Below are 15,598 nucleotides of genomic sequence, written 5' to 3' on the forward strand. Positions count from 1 at the left end.
ACGCCCGGGCTTGCGGTGATAGTCGGTCAAAGTGGACGAAGACCAGAATAGTCTCTTTTGTTTATTGGACTGTTGAGCAGGGGCGCCCAGCGACCGCACGTTGATCTTCTGCGCCTATGCGTTTTCTTTTTCCGTTTCCTTCTCAGAGTGGTCCCACGAGGGTTGCTAGGCAACATCCCCTGGATTGTTTTGGATTAGAGTCTCTGCGCTGTTTCGGGCCCGAGAAAGGAGCCGCTACCGTCCTGCTCTTCCGTGAAGGGGTCAGGGTTGCTGATGGCCCTGCAGTGGAGGGGACTTGACTTGCACGACTAAAGTAAGTGTCGTCGTCCCTGGCGGCTGTGGGCCAGCAGTAGCGCGACCACAGGCATCTTTAAAATATGTATATACCGGATATTTTGGAATATAGGGACGCATGCCCCGATGTAAATAAAAATCACCCATCTGTTCACGCGCAGAGATAACCACTGATGTTGTTTGGGGATATTTATTTCCAGTTTTCTGTGTGTGTAAATATGTACATATACATTATGGTTAGGTTTTGTACAAAAGTGGGATCAAACTTTATATACTGTTTTATAATTTTTTTCTTTAGGGGATCTATAATATTACATTGCAGGAATGTACTGTCGTTTATTTCACCAGTCCCCTACTGATGGCTATTTAGGTTGTTTCCAGTTTTTCACCTTTCTAAGTGGGGTGAATATCCTTTGTTCATAAGTCTTTGTGCACGTGTCTAATTATTCACTAAGAATTCTCAGAAATGGAATTGTTGGTTAGAGTAGGTCAGCTTCCTTTCCAGAAAGGTTTTGTCTCTGTACATTCCAGCAGAGACTATGAATGCCTGCTCCTCCATTCATTCTCTTGTCATTGTTACGTACTACTATCTTGTTTAATTTTTGCTAATTTTATGAGTTTTTTAAACATATCTTTTAATTTGCTTTTCTTACTAGTAAAGCTTAACTTTCTAAACGTATTTACTGTCCATTTGTACCTCTTCTATTGTGAATTCTCTGTTGGTATCCGTGGATATGGACATTTTCTTAGGCGTGGCCTCAGTTTCCCTCTTTTCTTCCCAACGTTTGTTCAGTCCCACTACTGGCTTTCCTGATGACAACATTGCTTCCTCCTTACTTCCTCCTTTTATCTGTAACATAGGGGAATTGCAGTTTGTTTGAATTCTACTGGTGGGACAGGTCTGTCTTCTCTTTGATTTACTGTCCATTTCAGTAGTAATTCGTTCTGCCTCTCACATTTGATGAAGTCCCTTCGGGCAATCAGCTTCTCTGTTTAAAGTATGACCTATTACTGGGACAATCTCATTTCCTATATGAATTTATATTAATTTGTATCTTGAAATGTGACTTGTGACAAAAAAAATAGAGAAAGAAATCCTCCCTTTTTATAGCATTAGCCAACTTTGGGACTGAATTCAAAATATCATCTATCTTGGGCCGGCCCGTGGCTCACTCGGTAGAGTGCGGTGCTGATAACACCAAGGCCCCGGGTTCGGATCCCATATAGGGATGGCCGGTTCGCTCACTGGCTGAGCGTGGTGCTGACAACACCAAGTCAAGGGTTAAGATCCCCTTATCGGTCATCTTTTTTAAAAAAAAAAAAAAAAAAAATATCATCTATCTTGATGGAGTCCCTTCTGGATGGCCTCAAAAATAAGCTTGCTCAAAGAGTTTCTCAAAAGTGAAATTTCTTCCAATCATAAAAATAGGAGTTTTGGACTAGAAATTTGATGGCTTGGATTCTTGTACTTGTTCTTGTAACTACAAGTGTAATTATAAGTAAACTAGTCTGTAAAATGAGGGAGTTGGAATAGTCCCCTTCTGTCTCAGTATTTTACAATTCGTTCATTTAATTGTGGTTTTCCACACACTCTCAGTTGATCTGTTTGCCCTGTGATGAGGTGCACCTAGTAAGGTGTGCACCAAAAATCTTTAAGTCAGCACTCATGATGATACATTTGTTCATCAATAAAAGATTGTTTAGAAAGTACTCTGTATGCATGAAATAGTATGCCACTGTGACAAAGAATATGGAAGTTTTCTGTATGAAAATACAGGAAGCTCCTCATACATTAGGATAAAGTGCAAAGTGCAGAAGAGGGGGTGTAATGTGCAGGCAGAGCATTTGCCTTTTGCTCCTCCAGAGCTGCTCTTCCTCCTCTAGACTGCTCTGGGACCAGGAGGCATACCTCCCTCAGCAGCTCCCCTGCCCTCTGGTTCCCACCGGAGTCAACCCACAGGAGTGCTGGCAGAGGTTGGAGGGAGGAAGGTGGTTGCATCCCTTAACAGCAGGCTGACCTCCTGTACATCAGCCTCTGCACGCAACTCTGTCACACGGTTCTTACAACTGCTGCCTTCCATGGCTCCTTCAGCCCTGGGGTGGGAACAGCACCCCACGGTTACTGGCTTTACCTTGTTTTCCTACATCTGCCTTAATTAAATTCTCTCCAAATTACCAAATTTGAGGGTGTCATCTCCTTCCTGCTGAAAAACTGAATAATACAACAGGCCATCTTTTAGGTTAAGAAAAAGAGAGAAAATATAGAAACACATATGTATATTTTCTTGTGAATTCATAACAAAACTCTGAAAGATACATGAGAAACTAATGAAAGCAGTTACCTGGTGTGGGGAGGGGAATGTGGCCCAAGGGAACTAGGCCCAAGGAGGGGAGACAAGGAGAGGGAGACTTCTCACGGTGTACCTGTCTATATTGTTTCTTTTTAAACCATGTGAATATATGACTTACTCTAAAAATTCATTTCTTTAATTAGGGATCATGCACTTAATCTAAACTCTTTAAACCTTTTGCAAATTTATTTCAGGATTGACAGTGAAGATTAACATTTGAATTTCAGGATGAGCTTTCTGTTGCCCAAGCTGACTAGCAAAAAAGAAGTAGATCAGGCAATAAAAAGCACTGCAGAGAAGGTGTTGGTTCTCAGGTTTGGGAGAGATGAAGATCCTGTCTGCCTGCAGCTAGATGACATTGTAAGTGAATGTTTTAAATAAATGGTTTTTATTAAAAAATGTGTATATTCTCACTTCAACATCTGCAAAATACATGAAAGGAAAGAGTCAAGGCTGGGGACATGGTGACTGTTGATTCATTAGCACACTTTCACTAAGACTGTTCATGTGCCTGCCCTGACCTGAGCCCCCAAATCTGTGATTGTGCTGAAACTGTCTGGATGTCCTTCCCCAGTAGCAGCTGTCAGAGCTCAGTTTCACTGACAAGGCAGTGGAAGAGCAGAAAACATTAAGCGGCTCTGAACATTCTCTTTTTCCATGCTCACAACAGCAGGATAATAGTAGCCCCGTTTCCCAGTGGGGGAAATGAATGCCAGGGAGGTTAAGTAACTTCCCATACGCACAGATCCAGTAAATTGCAGCACTGGGATTTGAACTCAGTTTTCTCTAGCTGCAAATACTCAAATACTCTTTTCTTTGTTGGCAGCTGGTCTGTATGGGAATCCGAACCCTTGACCTTGGTGTTATAACCCCACACTGTAATCAACTGAACTAACAGTCAAGCCCTGAAAATACTCTTTTCTAGTGTGCTACCTCCAGTATGTGCCTGGTGATAATCTCTGATTTCACAGCACATCTTCCCACTCTGATTAGTAAGGAGGAGGGGTATGGGACAGAGTTGGAGTATTTTTGTCTCTGTTTATTAGGAAGAGAGATTTAACCACTACTAAGATGTCTTCTCACCATTCCTCTTGCTGCCATCCGCTGTGAGGATTGAGTGTAAGAATCCTCATTACTGTGATTAAAAGAGTGTTGTGATATGTTATCACAGGGGGAAAAGGACCAGAGGAAAAAGACCCTTGAGGAGGAAATATCACAGAGGTCAAGAGTATACACTCTGAAGCTAAGCTGCCAAAGTTCAAATCCCAGCCCTGTTGCTCAGCTGTGTGGCCTAGGGAAGATTACTTTACCTCCCCCCGTGCCTCAGTTTCTTCATCTATAAAGTGGAGACTCTAATAGTGCGTACTTCATAGGAATTTTGTAGGGATTAAATGAGTTAGCAAGTGTAAAGTACATAGGACAGTTAGCACACAGTAAGTGTCATGTAAGCATTTGCTGTTATTATAATTACCATTTCTGGGAGTTTTGGGAGGAAAGAGATTTGGGGGAATTTCAGTGTCTGCATTACATATTTCCGAATTGTTTTCTTTTAAGTGAGCATGAATTACTTTTATAAAACAATCAAAGAAAGAAAAAAAGGAAGAAATATATTCACACAGTGTTACCCAGGGCGCTCTCTTAAGCCTGCCAGTCAATCAGACTCTGAATGATAAAGTTACACTGTGTCTAATGTGGAACCTAAATGGGCTAGATTCTTGGCCCAGGAATTTTTTCAAACAAAATACTCTATTGTAGTAAAAAGTTTCACAGAAGAAACATTATCTACTTCTCATATTATAACCTACATCTCTCTGATCATTTGCAGCTTTCTAAGACCTCTTCTGACTTAAGTAAAATGGCTACTATATACCTGGTAGATGTGGACCAAACTCCAGTTTATACACAGTATTTTGACATCAGTTATATTCCATCTACTGTATTTTTCTTCAATGGGCAACATATGAAAGTGGATTATGGGTAAGTTAAGTTGACTGGAAGTTATTACAGTCCTGAAAGTTTTCTTTATTTGAGCAGATACAGGAGTTCACCTGTTTGCATGTGATGTTGGTTCTGTGAGTCTTATACTGGTACTGTTTCCTCAATTCATGCACTCTCTAATTTTTTATGTAAAACCTTGGTACAAAATGAGAGTCTTTCAGGTATGATTGGCAAATTTTAATTTTCAACTTAAGTTGTGAAGCACTAACCCTCCTTAAGTCTAGAACATATAGAAGAGCCATAATAGCTAAATGTAAAACTTAAAAAGTTCCCCAGGAATTTCATTTAAAACAAAATAGTTGTTCTTAACCTTTTGGAATGGGTAGATGGCATTTATAAAAGAAGCATTTCCAGCAGACTAAGATATGCTTCCCTTTTGCCAAATTGTCTACCTTCTACTACTCAGAATTTTTTTTTTTCCTTTTTGTCTTTTTTCGTGACCGGTAACGGGATCGCAACCCTCGGTGTCACGCCCGTACCGTGACCGGCAACGGGATCGCAACCCTCGGTGTCGCGCCCGCACCGCGCTCAACCAGTGAACGGACCAGTCTCTATATGGGATCCGAACCCTCGGCAGGAGCACCACCACACACCCAAGCACCGCGCAACCCTCGGTGTCGCGCCCGCACCGCGCTCAACCAGTGAACGGACCAGTCTCTATATGGGATCCGAACCCTCGGCAGGAGCACCACCACACACCCAAGCACCGCACTCTACCGAGTGCGCCACCAGGCTGGCCCACTACTCAGAATTTTGAAGTCATTCTTCAACAAATCCCATCAAGAATAAGTAACATGAAGTCTTCTTTAATTCCTTCCACTCCCCCCAGTTAGCATCACACAACTTAACATTTATTATTGAATGTACGTATAATTCTTATCATTTCTTACTGTGGTTGAGGTGTCCACTTGTCTAGATCTGTGTAGCCGCTTTGTCATTATCTATTTGTAAGTGCATTAAATATTGTCTATTTTACATGTTTTAAAGCTATTTATTCTCCTGGAACACAGCTGACATAAGTATTAATTCAGTAGAAACTTTTTAGAGGGCAATTTATGACACTGTATCAAACACTTTAAAAGTGTTTAAACTGTTTAATGCAGTAATTGCATATCCAGGAATTTAATACGGTGATGGGGATATATAGTGAATGACTTTAAAAGAAGTATATGTTAGTTGGAAAAAAGCTCATAACTAACTGGTTTGTATATTATGATTCCTGTTGTGAATAAAGAAAACACGTATGTACACTCATATACACAAATGCTTACACATAAGAGTGGAAGGATCTATACCAAGAGGTGACTTTTGGCCTCACTGGTGATTTTATTTTTTTTCTAAAAAATTTCTACGCTAAACACACCAGCTGTTTGAAATATTTAAAAAAAAAAAAAAACTTGTTAATACCACTCAAAAGTATAAGTTACTGGAACTTGGAGACCATAACTAGTTAGTGGGCTTTGCACAGTACCTGGCCAAAAACAACAAACAAACAAACTATGCCCACTCCCACACTCAGTGAATTCTACTTGATAATGAATTGAGAAGTGATTAAAATAGATTTTGAAGCAGAATCTTTTCAGGTGACAGGGCTTTCAGGCTAATGTCCCACTTTACTGGTTTTATTTTTTTTACTTGTTTATTTAGCTTTAAATATTATTATTTCTGAAAATAAGTCTGAAAACACAAATACGTCATAAAGACTATGATAATTTACAGATGTAGGTTTAATATAAACTAAATCAACCCTACTTTTCGTTTATGAATTTGAATTGGTCACTTAAATAGAGCACTGCACAAATTGTATACCCATTTTATTGGGTGACAGAGGTGACTTTCCTTCTTGTTACATAGTGATGAATGAAGTGGTTAACAATGGGCTTATGGCCCTTCTTTCACAGCCCTGAGAGCCACGCCATAGAACACAGCACTGGTTTTAGTCCTATGGGAAATACCAAGTGGGAAAAACCAACAGAAAAATCTATGTCAGGCTTTATGTCTAAAGTCTCCTTGACAAGAAGAAAGTTACAGAGCTACTATTTATTTTGTTTGCCCTAAAAGTCTTCAGCAAGTAATTATTAAAAGTTCTGAAATTGGTTGTTTCTCTTCTATGCTGTCTAGATCTCCAGATCACACCAAGTTTGTAGGAAGTTTCAAAACCAAACAAGATTTCATAGATTTGATTGAAGTAATCTATCGAGGAGCAATGAGGGGAAAACTTATTGTCCAAAGTCCTATTGATCCCAAGAATATTCCCAAATATGACCTTCTCTATCAAGACATTTAGCACAGTGACTGCTGTCAGAGATGAAGAGGGGCACATCTGGAAATGGTGCCTAAATCCAGCAGTGCTGTTTTTCTGGGGTCCTTCGGAAACATCTTCAGCATCGCAGCAGAAAAGAGGTTTGACTTGTATGTAAAAATACCCGGCCCCTGAGTGGAAGAGCACACTGGCAGTCTGATGATCTGGGATGCCTCAGCGTCTGCTCCCTGCCAGCTGCAGAGCAGTCAAGTCAATGGTGGTGTCTCCCAGGGTGATTTTTTAAACTTCTCTTTATAGTGTGCTTTTCTTTATCCCTTAAGATAATAAAGAATCCTCTTAAATATTAGCTACCACAATTTGAGGTAACCATTTTTATTTGATATACAAGTAAAATGGAAAATCAATTCCCATAGAGCAAAAATACTTAATTTTTACCCTAGATGCACACACACACACCCTCACCTGTTCCTCTGCTCATATGTTCCTTATGCTCTCCTATCTCCTGTTCTTATTACCCCAGTTTCTCTTGGAATAAATAATTCCCTACTGATAGCAGGCAAATATGTTTTATTTTGGAAACTTTCTGGCTTAAACTTATAAAACACTGTCCTGGTTGACTCATTTTACTAGCTTTTATGTTATTAAATTGCCCAAGAAGTGAGAATTGAGCCTTCACTATGAAGCATCCAGTTTGATCTACACAAGGAATTGACTACCCTTAGTAAGCAGGAGCAGATCTCTTCCAGAAGTCAGAGTTGCTGCCTTTTCCTGAGGCAGAAAATTGTATTTCAAGGGCTGAAGACTGAAAAGATGTCAGAATTGTTGGAAAGAAATACCACATTGATGAGATTTGCCTGTTTTCATAACTTTATGAAGAATTCTTGCTCTTCCAGGGCCCCCGGCACAACCGTGGGCAAGTCCCTGCTCCTCTCAAAACCTCTGTTTTTTCCTCTCCCCCACTCCCTGCCTTTGATTATAATCATGATGTGTGGAGACACAGCAGCCACCTTAGTATCATGAGGCAACCAGCATCAGGAGGAAAAATCAGTATGCCGAGAGTGATGATGAAGGGAGCCTTGTCCCTGATGAGGTGTTAAACTCCCGAGTGAACTCTGGACCTGCCTCCCTCCAGGCTTCTTTGAAACAATAAAATGTCTTCATTGCCTGTCACTGTTAGTCGCGTTTTCTGTTGCTCAAAGCCTAAATCACACAGCATTTGATATGTGTTCAATGCTCAGATCCCAGCAAAAACTCACAACTTGCATGCATAAAATTCTCATATCTTCTTTCCTCCTGAAGTCTTTAGGGAATCTTTCCTTTCAGTCCCGATTTATGTTTTTGATCCTATCTTAGTTGCTTTCCATTCCAGAAGTATTTACTGAGTGCATGCTATATGCCCCAACCTCTGCTAGATGCTTCCTATATGCAGATGCGTCCTGTGCAGGGAACGAGGCTGCTGAGAGGAAGCAGTGCCTGAGTCTTAAAGGAGAGTAGGAGGTGCTCCTGCAGAAGGGGAAGGACCCAGGGGCTGGAGACAGCAGGGAGTGTTGAGAGAGCAACACAGAGTCCAGCGTTGCTGCAACCCACATGCTGAGGTCAGGACAGCAGGAGATGTTGCATGGAAGCAGAGAGGGTGAGTGATGGAGAACATGCCAGTTTTCTCTTATCATTATTTTCCTCCTGAGTGGCGACCAGAAGCCACTTAATATAATCAGATAATTCTTCAAGAAAACTTAGTGCTGAAGATACTATGAGAAGAAAAGTGTATAACTGACTGTATTCTGAGGCATTTTTTTTAAGTGTTTGGCTATTATTTTTCAGTTTCTGGATATTATTTCTTTCACAGGTTCTAGAATATAGGTTCATGTTTTCATTGGTCCACTAGCTCTAATCTGTTGAAATTTATTGATGGATCTGGAGGGTGCGTGTGAAGAGAACTTCTCAGTAAAAGCCAGATCTCATTGAAAAAATAGTGACACCGGTGGCATTCTGTACAATGAGAAGGAGGGGCCACATGTTGATATTAGAAGAAGGTGTATTGTTAGGGATCGGTGTACTGAAGGCTTATAGCAGGAAAGAAGAACTTCCTTCATGTGTGAGTTCCAGAACCTTTCTTCTGGGAGACCCTTAATAGCAAACCCTTATCTTTGGAAGATAAGACTCAGGTGGCTCACATTTGATTCTTGGTAAAGGTTGGGTTTCTTCTAAGTAGGAAAAGCAGTTTCTGCTGAGGAAGAGACTCCTGACTCCTAACTCTATGAAGTCTGAGAACATTATTGCTGGTAGGGACTTTGGAGATTGTCCGGTTTAAGTCCCAGAAGAGGGACTTAAACCAAAAAGGAGAAGAGGCCGGGAACCAATGGCCAGGAAGCTCAACACACTCAGCAAACTTTGGGCCATGCTATGATTTGTACCCAGCAAGTCCAGAGATCCTACCTTTATGCCATCTTATTTTGTTTTCGGGAGTGCAGGTAGATCAGAGCACAAACAATAAAGTATTATAGCCATCAAAACACTTTTTTAAATCCCACTTTGAGCTAGTGTCTTTCTGGCTCAAAAGCCTAAACACTTTCTCCTAATTCAGTTCGAAGAGAATAGGATACAGTGAAAAGACCTCTGAGTTTGTATTCAGACAGGTGTAGGTTCAAGGTTCAGCTTCTAAAAGCTGTGTAACCTTAAGCAAATCATTTAACTTCTCTGAGTCTCTGTTTCCTTTTCTGTAAAACAATTACCTTTCTGAGGCCTAACATTCAGTAGGCACTTAATTAATGAGCATGATTCCCCAAGTGAAATAGTTTGTATCACCTTAGGGATTTCCAGTTGGCTTGGTATATTTTCTGCCATACTCTCAGTAGACTCTGTACCACTTGGCTGCCCCTCTATCATAAATTAGAGGATAAAAAAGGCCCAGGACTAAAAACAGCACAGAAGTGAGTCAAAAGAAAGCTCTTTATTGACTGACCCAGCAATGCAGGTCTGGCCCCCATCAGCTCCAGAACATGTCTTCCACCTATTCCCAGCCACTGTCCCCTCTTCCAGGGTGAAAACTTGCCCTCAGGCCAGGTCTCTCAGCCACCCTTGCATTAGTTGTTGGCTACAGTTTTCTGAACCCAGTCCAGGATGGAGGGCACTTTCACATACACACCATACTCAGCCACAGCACAGCTCTTATCAAAGCTCAGGATCCCAGCTGCATACCAGGTCTTCTCATCCGGGTCGTAAACGGCAAAGGCACTGCCAGCGTCACCATAGCAGGTGTCTTCCTGATATTCAGACATGCCAGCACAGAAGGTGTGTTTGTTCAGGATGGGCTGCACACCTACTGGGCTCTTTGGTGTCTTCTTCTCGGGCACCGTGCTGCCTTCGTAGTGCTGCACACATTTGTCCTGGTCAGCCACCGGCAGCGTGACATACTTCAGATGCTCAGTAAACCTGAAGTTGGTATTTCGCCCCCAGCCGGACACGTAGCCCACACGCCCCACTTGTGCATAATCCTTTGAAGGTAGGCAAATGGGCATCACTCTCTCATTAACAGGCACTTTATGTTTGAGTTTGATGAGCCCAATGTCTACTTCAGAGTAGTTAGGGTAGAAAACTACCTTCTCGATCTCCACAAGCTGATTTTTCCCCACATAGAGTTTTAAAGTAGGGGCAATTTCTTTGGCTGTTGCATTCTCTGAATGATTCAGGAAGAGATTTTTAGCCGTGGTCAGCAGCCATTGTTCATTGATCAGCGTGGCCCCCGTGGTGAGATTATGGCGGGAGACCATCTTAGCCTGCCAGGGAAAGCTGCCTTTGGCATCCAGATGTCCACCCAGGATCCGTTGCACCTGATCCACCGGATTCTTAGGCTTTCCGCATACTGTCAAGGAGAGCAAGAAACTCAGGAGTAGAAATTGAAAGTCTCCCACTCTGGGTAAGAGGGGGAAAGCCCCTCTTTAGATAGTTTAGACAACTGGCTATTGCTGCTGTCTAAACAATCATTGCTTATTTTTTTCAGAGCCAGAATTATTTAAATACTTTGCCCTTACCACCTGCTCATCTCATTTCCAATATTTACAGTTTAAAATAATTTGTTTTTTTAAATTGTTTACGTCACAAAGCAGAGTTCTAGTTCCTGCTTTTCTAATTCACAAAAGAAGTAACACTGAGATGTTTAAACCCTGGCTGATGAACCGTATGTATATTTAAACAATTTATCACAACAAAGGAATGTCCACAATTCCCTGAAGTTCACTGGAAAGACTAGGAGCTGTAATAATTCATCCTATCCGAATCAAGAGGGGCCTGTAGCAGCACTGGCTGGAACTCAGATTTTATAAAAGTTGCAGTTAATACAAGGCAGGTTGGCAGTTCCACACACTAATAGCAGAAGGTGGGCAAAATCCTCTTGTTCCAAGAGGGAGAAGCAGAAAGCAGCAGCTCTTCCTAGTGACAGGAAACAGAAGTCCCAACCCATCTCCAGCCACTGTTGTGCAAGAGGTCTTCCAAAAGTTCATGAGAAGATTCATATAATCTTTTCATTCTATTTTTTCATGAACTTTTTGAAGTACCTTGTACTTCTATGGATTAAGGTTTTGTGTGTCCTCACTTGACTTGTGCTTCCTGGAGCTTGCTTTACCTTTGACCCCGGGCTCTCTAGACAGGCCATCTGTATGCACAGGGTCTCCTGGTCTGGGGCAGTGTAGACAGTGGTGTCAGTCAGTGCCTTTCAGGCCCAAATGAACAAGACGTTTAGTGAACTCTATCCAGCGTCACCCTTCGTGACCAGTTGTGGTTCTCCCTGATTCCTCATCTGGGCTCTTATGTGCCCCGAGGAAGCCACACAGGCAGATGTGCCTCTGGGACATTTCTCCCTAGATGCCTCCCCATGCACTAAGTCCTCAGCACCCACCTGCTTCACATTCAGGAAGTTTCTGTCCAATGGCCTCATTCACCCACTGCTTCTGACTGTTTAAGGTGTACACTCCTGAAACAAAATAAAGAAATGAGCCAAAAGAGAACTTAAGTCTGGACCTAGAATGAAGTGAGGAGGTACTTAAAGAGAAGAATTACAAAGAAGGAGAGTGCCAGGAGGAAGGGCAGGAGCACTATGCTGGAGCCGAGTGCTGGAGGCGCCATGGCGGTCGTGGTGAGGCGTGCAGTTAGGGATCAGGGTTCTTTTTTTTTTTTTTTAAGATGACCGGTAAGGGGATCTTAACCCTTGGCTTGGTGTTGTCAGCACCACGCTCACCCAGTGAGCCACAGGCCAGCCCTGGGGGATCAGGGTTCTAATCCTGCCTCCACCTCTTACAGGCTGCCTGAACTTGGGCAAGATACTCAACCTCCCTGTGCCTCAGTTTCCTCATCAGCAATGTGAGAATGCTAACCGTACCTCCTCCTAGGCATGCTGTGAGGACTAAGTGAGCAAGTCAATAAAAGGCACTGATAACAGTGTCGGGGTTGTAGGAATAACTGGGTAAGAGTTACCTATTGTCATCGTCATCTGTCCTTTGACCACATCTCATAGATCTCACGCTGAAATAGGTAGGCTACGTGGCATTGCTTCCCAGTAACAAAAGAGAAAACTTGAGGCTGAGAAAAGTTAGATTGACCGAAGAACCACAGGCACTGGTGACAAAACCCTTTAGAACCTAAATCTCCTCAACTTTCTGGCCAATCACCCCAGCCCCATCCACCACGGAAAGGTCAGGGCAGGGGTGTGCGGAGCGCACAGACACGTGTCCAGGTCTCACCATCTCCGTCACTGCGCAGTTTGTAGAAGTTCTTACACTGATAGCGAACCGAGTGTTCCACGTAGCCATTTGCAATCTCAGGGGGCTTTGGGCAGCTGTCATCTGCAAAGAAAAAGGAACCATAAGAGGAGGTTGATATTCGGAAATTGCTCCCAGAAGCCCATGAAAACTCAGATGAATGGAAGCTGCTCTGCACATCAACCTCCCTCCACCCCAAACGGAAGCCAAGGAAAGGGCAATTCCCCCTCATTTCTTGCAGGATCCCCAATGCTTTTCATGATACTGAAAGCCCAGAAATTAGAATGAGAAGGGGGAACTGGACCTTTCCAAAGACAGTGCTGGTCTGATAGGGTCAAATTGGGATGGAGCAGTGTCGAGGGTACACAGCTCTTGCCCAAACCCAAAGACCTACTTGCAGAATCTGTGACATCATTGCCAGGGTCCACTGCAAAAAGCTGTCCCCAGAGCAAGAGGGCGACAACGGCTGTGAGGGCACTGCAGAAAGAAGACAGGAAGGAGTGCAAAACTGGTCTCCCTTCTTCACAGTGCACCCACCCAAATGGACACACACACACAACACACACACACACGTGCACATGCACACACACACACACACACGCCTCCCACAAAACAGCCAGAAAAGAAAATAAGTATATGGAAGTGCTAGGATCAAGAAGCTGCCTCTACCCACCCACACGCACACTTTTACAGCCTTCAACAATTCTATGCCGCTGGGAATCTACAAATGGACTCCAAGACAGGAAGGCAAATAGGTAAGTAAATGGGCCTCAATTTCTGGCCACGTTCAGAAAACATTAAATTGGCAATAATATCTGTGCTCCCCCATCAAAGAGAAACCTCCCTCAGGCACCCCTAAGGTACTGGGCTGTGAAGATACTGCTAATAAAACGCAGATAACCTGAACATGGGAACATGGGGTTTATTATGCTATTCTCTCTACTTTTTGAATTTTTTCGTAATAAAAGTTCTTTTAAATACTGTGTATAATTTAAAACACTTATATGCTGTTTCTATTATTTTATGATAATTTGCCTTTAGGAAATAGTGCATTAAACTCCAAAATGCCAGAAGTTTACCTGGTAGAGAACTGGCGTCCCAAAAGCATGGCTGTGGCCATGGACATCAGCACACAGGCCACACTTACCAGTTTACTGTTGCACTCACAGATGTTGGCTATTCAGGAATCGCATGGTTATGTCAAATTCCTAGTCTTGTTATTTCAACATTTCAAAAAGTCTTTTTATTTTCATAAAATCTAAGTGTCTTAGTTGTGTCACTTAATATGGCACTATTGGTCTTTCTTATTATACATTCTTAAAAAGGAAAAAAAAAAGTCTGTGAATAAGTATATTTAAAATGCCAGGAAGCCTATATGGGAGCTACTGACATCCCCTGGGAAGATGAAAACGTAACCTCAGGGAAAAAGGTACTCCTTAGAGTAAACCATGTCTCCCGGGAAAGTCAGCCCTGTCTGAAACCACTGTGTTTATGGGTGCAGGAAAAAGAGGATCTAGCACCCTGAGCCCTTTAACTCACTGTAATTTAGCCCGTTTGCCCCATATCTGTTATATTTTTGCATCTTTCCTATTGGATTCTTCTATACCAATGTATGCAAAAAGGATGAAATAAAGAACAAGGAGTGGGGACAAAGCTGTGGACTCACCTCATCTCTGGCTTGTCTTGCCTCTGGAAGGGTAGTGCTGTGTAGACACCTGCTTCTCCTTTTATGCCTCTAGCATCCCACCTCACCCCTGTCTCGATTTTGTAATTCCTGTGTCTACACAACCCTGGCCTTGTTAAGGTCACTGGCATGTTCCGGTAACAAAACTACAAACACCCCTTTTAAGAGTTGAGCTCTTGCTTCATGCCTGATTTTCCCGTGGTGTTCTTTTACAAACCCCTGAGAAACCTGGCAGCCACATGACCCCACGTACCTGCCAAAGCATTTCCCAAAATAAGCAATGGGGCAGGACGCAGGGAGAAAGCGTCAGTCTGTCTCTTTATTTTGGAGGGTTTTCAGCACTGAAAAGGGGTTTTCTTTGAGTTATTTCAAACCCCTTAAAGACACTCCTGCAATAGCTTACATGGGACTCTAAAGAAAGCATTTCCTTTTCACAATTATTTTCCCCACCCTGTGTGGACATCTCCCTATTGCTTAAAAAGTTCTCCAACCTGAACTCAGTAAAATGTGATTTTTGTGTCTTCTCTGATTGCTCTTTGCAAGAAATCACACGAAGTAGTTGAAGCTATAGTGTAGACTGACTCAGACCAATGGCAGTGATTTTCATGGTTTTATAGTCTAGTAATTCATCCAAACAGACACATGAGAAAAACCAACGTTTCAGTCAAATGTCTGCACCTATGTATACCAAGTACTATTCAGTTATTCAGTTGAAATGTAATAGCAACTCAATAAAAGACTGCTTTATTTTTTTTAAAAGATTAATGGGTCTTAAATTACAGTGTATAAAAGAAGCACTTTGGGATATTCATGGTGGCACTGATGTAACAGCAAAATAACTGGAAACAACACAAATGTCCATCAGTAGAAGAATGGATAATCTGTGTTATATTCATATAAGAAATAGTGTGTGTTACATTCATACAGCCATGAAAATGAATAAACAATAAAAGAACATGGATAATCTTATAAACATAATTTTGACAGAAAACTGAAAATTCCAGAAGATTTCATTTGGGACGATACCACTTTTACAGAGCTCAAAACAAAGCAAAATTTGGCAATGGATTCCTAGATATGACACCAAAATCACAAGCAACAAATGAAAAAACAGATAAGCTGGGCTTCATCAAAATTAACTTTTGGGCCGGCCCGGTGGCGCACTGGATAGTGCGCCGCTTGGGAAGCGCGGCGGCGCTCCCGCCCGAGGGTTCGGATCCCACATACAGACCGGCTCCCGCTCACTGGCTGAGCG

The 15,598-nt window shown here is 42.3% G+C and overlaps 2 protein-coding genes across 3 annotated transcripts; one reads left to right on the top strand and one right to left on the bottom strand.

The window, feature by feature from the left end:
* Window positions 1-4: 4 nt before the first annotated feature.
* TXNL4B (thioredoxin-like 4B) lies at window positions 5-8,076 on the top strand. Of its 2 annotated transcripts, none has more exons than XM_008587980.1 (4): window positions 5-313; window positions 2,840-3,005; window positions 4,471-4,622; window positions 6,765-8,076. In XM_008587980.1, the coding sequence occupies exons 2-4, from the start codon at window positions 2,874-2,876 to the stop codon at window positions 6,928-6,930; spliced, it is 450 nt and encodes a 149-aa protein (XP_008586202.1). In that variant the 5' UTR covers window positions 5-313; window positions 2,840-2,873; the 3' UTR covers window positions 6,931-8,076. The 2 variants fall into 2 exon arrangements, with proteins under 2 accessions (XP_008586202.1, XP_008586203.1); XM_008587981.1 differs by having other exon boundaries at window positions 2,873-3,005.
* Window positions 8,077-9,847: 1,771 nt separating this feature from the next.
* LOC103603466 (haptoglobin) lies at window positions 9,848-13,779 on the bottom strand. The gene is made up of 5 exons (XM_008587986.1): window positions 13,739-13,779; window positions 13,054-13,136; window positions 12,642-12,743; window positions 11,801-11,875; window positions 9,848-10,768 (listed from the first exon to the last, which is right to left on the bottom strand). Exons 1-5 carry the CDS (start codon window positions 13,777-13,779, stop codon window positions 9,990-9,992), a joined length of 1,080 nt encoding a protein of 359 aa, XP_008586208.1. The 3' UTR covers window positions 9,848-9,989.
* Window positions 13,780-15,598: the final 1,819 nt, after the last annotated feature.

Source organism: Galeopterus variegatus, unplaced genomic scaffold (genome assembly GCF_000696425.1).
Source record: "Galeopterus variegatus unplaced genomic scaffold, G_variegatus-3.0.2 Scaffold4613, whole genome shotgun sequence".
Taxonomy (NCBI): domain Eukaryota; kingdom Metazoa; phylum Chordata; class Mammalia; order Dermoptera; family Cynocephalidae; genus Galeopterus; species Galeopterus variegatus.

Coding starts and splice junctions, on each gene's coding strand:
- TXNL4B (XM_008587980.1), top strand. CDS start 2,874: ATGAGCTTTCTGTTGCCCAAGCTGACTAGCAAAAAAGAAGTAGATCAG. Junction 3,006..4,470: donor GCCTGCAGCTAGATGACATT/GTAAGTGAATGT, acceptor GATCATTTGCAG/CTTTCTAAGACCTCTTCTGA. Junction 4,623..6,764: donor CATATGAAAGTGGATTATGG/GTAAGTTAAGTT, acceptor TATGCTGTCTAG/ATCTCCAGATCACACCAAGT.
- LOC103603466 (XM_008587986.1), bottom strand. CDS start 13,779: ATGGCCACAGCCATGCTTTTGGGACGCCAGTTCTCTACCAG. Junction 13,137..13,738: donor GGACGCCAGTTCTCTACCAG/GTAAACTTCTGG, acceptor TTCTTTCTGCAG/TGCCCTCACAGCCGTTGTCG. Junction 12,744..13,053: donor TGATGTCACAGATTCTGCAA/GTAGGTCTTTGG, acceptor TTTTCTTTGCAG/ATGACAGCTGCCCAAAGCCC.